Raw genomic sequence first — 6,291 nt, 5'->3', positions numbered from 1 at the left:
TGTTTTGCCAGGGTTTCTGAATATGCTCAAAATCAAATATCAACTTGGGGAGTTTTCTAAAGAGAGGGGTCATTATCTTGGGAGCCACCTCATTGAAACGTGATGGTTTGCTGAGAAGACAGCAAAAGAAACGATGATTATTCAATCGGATTATTTTTAGAAGTTATATTTCTTGTTTCATGTCAAACTACYTTCTTGTGAGAGTTGGGAAGTTAACAGTTGCACCTTCGGTCCAGGGACAGTCTGCACATGCATCCAGGGAACAGTGAGGTTTTACCCTGGTTTTCCTTTTAAAGGCAGTGAGGAGCCTTCTCAAACTTCAGCTGAATGGTTTGAGCAGAATTACAGAGAAGTTGGGCTGTTTCTTTTCYCCCTGGGTGTAGCAGCGGGAGGCAAATCCCACTGCCATAGCCAAAAATAAGTTTTTGCAAAACAAACAGTGACTGGAATGATTAATTAAAGGGGGGAAAAAATATAAAGAAAAAAAGAGGGTTGAGCTCCCTGCCTGTCTTTCGATTTGTCATTGAGAAACTTCATCTCCTCCAGCCACAATGTTTTCTCCTGCCAGATAAGCTTTTCTGTGRCAACCTGGGACTCACAGAGGCTGTCTGTGCAATGTTGGGATTAGGGCAGATCCCAAACAATGCTGYCTGGCCAGGGGAGGTGGGGGGATCTTTTGCTCTGAGTAGAGCCTCTCAGTGTTTGTGCATTCCTCAGGGACTGAAGGYTTCTCAAACATGGAAAATGGAATTAACTGAGAGTTTCAGGCTCATGTGTCTATCTGCCTGCTGATAGATCTGTGCTATGCTCCAAATYAAAAACTTTGAATCAGGCCTTCCACCCTCTGCTCTTTCTCTTTGGCTGGAAATGATCCCAGCTGCTTCAGATATTTCTCCAACTTGTAAAATCAGAGGTGGTGTTGGAAAGTGGGCTTCTTCTGATCCTTCCTGTGTCAATGAGACCTCACAGGGTGGCATCCCTGCCCATGGCAGGRGCTTGGAATGTGGTGGCCTTTAAAGTCTCTCCCARTCTGAACCATTCCAGGATTCTGTGAGCCAGCAGCCAGACTGTGTGGGCTCAAAGCAGAGCCCACAGGATCACTGAGGGTTAGAAGTTACCTTGGCAGATCATCCAGCCTAACCTMCCACCCACCAAGGCAGGGGCACCTAGAGYAGGTGACACAGGAACWTGTCCAGGYGGGATGCACTGTGTCAACAGATTTTCTCCTATATCCACAACTACATTCCCAAATATAAGCTCAAGAACAATGCAATTGTGGTTAGTGCAGTGCTAAGTGTATAAAGTTAGCCAATAGTCATAATCACAAAGTTTTCCCCTGAAGGAATCAGATGGAGTTCTCCTTACTTCATCATCTCCCTGTGTCCATGAGACCTGCAGGAAGTTTAGTGTCTTCATTTCTGAGCTGCCAATTCCTCTCCTRGATCTGACTAGAACTGGRCAAAYGACTAAGCCAGTRTTGCTGGGGAATTGAAGACAGTGCACACAACACAAAGCTCACCCAGCTTTGGCCTGGTATGAACACAGCGGGAGAAGCCGTGCCATGGACGCTCCTCTCCCCCTCCATGCATCACACCTGAAGGGAAACTCTCGGGTTTTGAGGCTGATTGATGTCCAGTTCTGGGGCCTTCAATTCAGGAAGGACATTGAGAGGATGGGGCATGTCCAGAGAAGGGAATTGAGATGGGGAAAGGTCTGGAGCACCGGGAATGGGTGAGGGAGTTGGAGGGCTTAGCCTGGAGGAGGCTCAGAKGAGGCCTTCTCATTCTCTGTAATTACCTGAAAGGAGGATTTAGCCATGTGGGGCTTGGACTCTGCTCCTGGGGAACAAAGGATGGGGGATGAGAGGACAAAGCCTTAAGCTGTGTGTGGGGAAGTTCAGGCTGAACATCAGGAGGAATTCCTTCATCAAAAGCGTGATTAGACATTGTAAGGGGCTGCCCAGGGTAGTGGTGGAGTCACTATCCCTGAAGGTGTTTATGGAAAYGCTGGATATGGCACCCAGTGCTCTGGTATAGTTGATGACTAGTTGGTCACTAGTGATGACCCATTAGTCGCGGGTTGGACTCGATGATCCCAGAGATCTGTTCCASCCTGATKGATTCTGTGATTYCAGCAGCCAGACCCCGCGGCTCGGGGGAGTGCTGGGTGCATGGGTCTGGATGGGCCTCCCGCACCCGGTGAGGCCGTGCATGGCGACACCCGGCTGTAACCCAGCCCTGGACGGGATGCCAGCGAGACCTCACACCTCACGCCAGGGATATTTTCCCCTTCTGGACAGGGAAAAAATAACGATAATTAAATTAAGATTCAAAAGGGAGGGGGGGAAGACCCCCCGTCTCCATGGTAACGGCCCCCTAGCGCCTCCTGTTGCCATGGTAACGGCCAGGCCTTCCGGCAGCGGGCGGAAGCGGCGGGCGCGCGGGGCAGCAATGGCGGCGCCCTCGGCCCCGCCGGCCGCCGCCGCCCTCACGGTGCTGCTCTCGGTCGGTGCCTCCGCGCCCGGGATGTTGAGGGGTGTCCCCGCCGCCCGCTCCGCCGCCTCGCTGCGCCCCGCTGCCCTGCGCGACGGGGAAGGTGAGCGGGGTCGCCGGCGGGCGCAGCCGCTGTCTCCTTGGTCCCTCTGCCCACCCCATTGCGCGCCTTCCCCAAAGCCCGGGGGAGCCGCTGTGTCCCTCCTCTCCGGTCTTCCCGTTGTCCTGCCTTGGAGCCCTTGATAATCCCCCTTAGCTCCCATTTCTGTGCACTTCCTCAAGCCGCTCACCGAAACCGTTGCTCCCCTCGTGTCCTTTTTCTCTCGCTTTCCATGCTCTTCCCCTGACCTGCACTGAGCCTGCTGGGCATCCATGTCAGTCCCTTGCTGCTCCCCCTCGCCTCCATCTCTGTTCTTTGAGAGTTAGTCCATTGGATAACTCTACCAGGAGCTTGAGGGATTTGTGTTTCTCAGTCCCTGTGGTATTCCCAGAATGATTTTTATCACACTTCTAATTCCTGTGTGCCAGCTTACCCCTGTGCAGTGATTTCCTTTATCAGTCCAGAGCTCTAGCTGTATTCCACCATCTCCTCACATCTCCAGGGATTTCAGTGCGTTATTTAGTTTTCCACTGGTATTATTTTCTGGCTGGGGACTGCAATTGATGGGAGGGAGGTGGAGAAGTCTGTCTCAGTCCTTGCTGTGTGCCCAGGAGAATGGCTAACCATAGGGCCTCRGAGCAATTCTGAGGTGTGTGATAACCTCCATGCATTTTTGGTGATTAAAATGGGCCTTCCCACAATTTAAGAAGTGTTTGTCTTTTTTACCAAAATCATCAGTAACWGTTATTTTTATGTCTCTTGCCTTCTTTTAATGAGACTGAAATTTACTACAGATGCTGTTGCTTTTTTCCAGGCAGCTTCCCAGGAAGCAGCAAGAKCCAGCCCATATGTTTGTGACACCCAAGATAGCACTTGTTTTCACTCCATTTGGTTATTTACGCCTGGTTTTAAAGGCCTCCATTTCTTTCTCTTCTATGTCTGGGTAGATATGAAAGCTATTAATTAATCCTGTGGGCTCACTCTCCCTCTGCTCAAGCATGTAAGTGTTTTATAGCAACTCCAGCGCTGAGGTGCTGCTCTGCTCAGTTCACAGGTTGATCACCTACATCTTCATCTACGAGGACCTGATCTCCCTGACCTGTGGTGCCGTTATCATCTGGTACTTYGCTGGCAGCTTTGAGAAGAACGTGGGCACAGTGAAGCACTGCATCCTCACCGCCACTTTCTCCGTGCTCTCCGCCCTCCTGTACCTCTTCCTCGAGCCCCTCGTCTCCAGGCTGCTGGAAGTGGGAGATGCCCAAGGGTTCATGCCAGTGGCTTTTGCCACGCTGGGGGTTTCCACCACCCGCTCACGCATGAAGAGGACTATGGTTTTGGGGTACAGAGTTCCCGTGGTGCTGGTGCCATGGTTTGGGCTCTGCATAGCCTGGTTTATCCCCCACTCTTCTCTCTTGGGTAACCTGTGTGGGCTCCTGGTTGGGGAAGCCTGTATCCTTTCCGAGTGGGATGCCATGAGCCAGAGTAGGATCATGGTGGGAATGAAGGGCTGTGGTTCTCATTGCTGAGGTGCACTGGCTTTTCCTGGGCTCTAGCTGTGTGTTAAACACTCACTGGCTTTGCTCATCCTCATCCCATCCCATTCTGCATTGGTGTTTCACCTCACACTGACCCCCCTCAGTGCGTGCAGAGAACATGGAGCTGAGGAGGGCRACGATCTCTGAAGGTGGCACTGGAYAGAACTGGGAGAATTCYCCAGGGAAAGTGGTTTGTGGGTAGAGGGGGCTTCTGTGTGGCYGTGTCAGAAGTGTGTTTTGTCCTCAGTTGTCCTTAAGTGCTCCTGATTTCAGATGGTTTTGGCTACTGTTTCTGCTTGGATTTTCCCGAGTCGGTGGGCTCTAAGCTGGACCGRGTGTTCCCTTTCACTCTTCTAAGGAGAATACCAGGGCTGAAATACATCCCAGGGTCCTTAGCAGAGAGGAGAGCTTCTGAAAACTGCAAGTAAGTACTGGAGTTCCTAAGTTCCTTCTCCTGGAGATGGCGAAGTATCTTGTAGGGGAATTTTGAGGTGTAAGTAGAGGCATTAAATCACCTTTCAAAGCTGTATTGTGCCTTTCTTGTTCACATTGTGGGTATTGTGGGGAGCAGGGTCACCCATTGATGTTTCACTGATGATATTAGTGTGACTAATAAACCACTACACATTAACTCAACCGCTCTTTAGTGAAAGCTAAATGGCAGTGAAAGACCTCTCCTTAGCTGCAAGGGCAGTGTGTACACATGGGAAGATATTGCAGCTCTGGCTGACATGAAATCTGGGTTGTGTAATTCTGCCCCAGCATTAGGCATTTGTTCCTGGCTATATGGCTCCTTGGGGTGTGATCCTTATCTTTATTTGCCCCACCTCTCCTGCCAGGAATGCTGTGAAGTGAGTTATGTCCAAACCTATGTAGGAGCAGAGCATTATAAATTGAGGATGGCACATACAAAGTTCAGTGCAGACCTTTCGGTCTCTTTTAACCTTTCAGCAGGTTTTAAGTATCAAGGCAATGTTGCTTTACAGAAAAGAGAGCTTGGGGCCCACAGCTGACATGCAGGAAAGGTTTTAAGTTTAACACAAACCAKGAGAACTCACTTGTATTCTAAAAAGCTCAAAAATGTAGGTCAAATATTTGCTTATTCTAAGATGTCCTTTCAGTTTCACAGAGGAAGRATAGTTTTCTGTTCAGGGTTAAATTCCATGTATTGTTTAAGTCATCAGCTCGCTGTAAAACTTTGTTTGAAGTGGAAGCATTCCCAGGTGTTTTCACTGCCCTCCCCCAGGGGAAACCATAAAACCAACCCTTGCCTGCAGCAGGAGTGTCCCCCAGATCCATCAGGACACTCAGACGTGTGAGTGCTTGCAGGGGAGGCCAGGCAGATCCAGAATTTGTGTTTTCCCTCTGTCCCTCCTGTGCAAGTGCAGCTTTTGGGAGGAGAGGCTGCCTGGCTCCATGCTGAGCCTGTGTCAACACCAGTTCCATCCTGCTGTGCACAGCACTTCAGTGTCTAAACCTGCTTCCTTTGGGGAGGTGACACAGACTCTTGTGACACAAAGGTATTTACATGAGCATTTGACTATCAAGCAGGGCGTGGGAAGGTGTTTCTAGGATGCTTTCCCTGCTGCAGCTAAATTTGCATGTCTGTGTCTTAGATGAAACTTCTGAAAGTGCTTCCGGAGTTTAATTTTGCTTATTTTTGGTTCTTATTCCTGAGCAAGAGCTCTTAATAGTTTGGRATTTATTTTAATTTTAAATTTTCATAAGATTCAGGCATTAAATTGCCACGAGACAAGGAGATATTTCTTTGAAGTCCAGGCATTGGCATCATGTTTGTGTCCACAAATAAATTTTTTTAAAAATCCAAGATCAAGCCCACACCCCAAATAACTAAAAAGAAATTTCCAAGCCTGAAAACCCCATCATGAGCCAGTCTCTTCTTCTTGCTGGGAACTTGGCACTCATGGTTTCATGAATATTGCCTGGATTCTCAGCYCTCATCCTCATGTTGTGCGTGGGCTGAGCAGCACTCCTGAAGTCCCAGAGGCTTCAGCTTCCAGGCAGATTGCCTCTTTCTTGTTGGGATGAGTCATGCCTTTGCTGGCAAAGACTTCCTAGCCCTTGCTTCTGAATGATTAATTTTATTTCTATCTCCCTATTTTATTTCTAGCTCTCCTTCCTTTTTTTTTTTTTTTTTTTTTTT

The 6,291-nt window shown here is 49.2% G+C and overlaps 1 protein-coding gene across 1 annotated transcript in view; it reads left to right on the top strand.

Annotated features, from left to right (window-relative positions):
• Nucleotides 1–2,431: 2,431 nt before the first annotated feature.
• The window catches only part of RHBDD2 (rhomboid domain containing 2), a 6,699-nt gene continuing 2,839 nt past the window's right edge, over nt 2,432–6,291 (top strand). Inside the window, exons 1-3 of the mRNA XM_057373358.1 lie at nt 2,432–2,595; nt 3,640–4,041; nt 4,401–4,551. Coding sequence (XP_057229341.1) covers nt 2,451–2,595; nt 3,640–4,041; nt 4,401–4,551 — 698 coding nt within the window. The 5' untranslated portion in view covers nt 2,432–2,450. The remainder of the gene's footprint in view (nt 2,596–3,639; nt 4,042–4,400; nt 4,552–6,291) is intronic.

This window comes from Malurus melanocephalus, unplaced genomic scaffold (assembly GCF_030028575.1).
Source record: "Malurus melanocephalus ecotype Western Australia unplaced genomic scaffold, MMel_1.1 scaffold_193, whole genome shotgun sequence".
Classification (NCBI taxonomy): Eukaryota; Metazoa; Chordata; class Aves; order Passeriformes; family Maluridae; genus Malurus; species Malurus melanocephalus.
The sequence above is the reverse complement of the archived record's forward strand: the minus strand, read 5'-3'. Positions and strand labels throughout refer to the sequence as shown.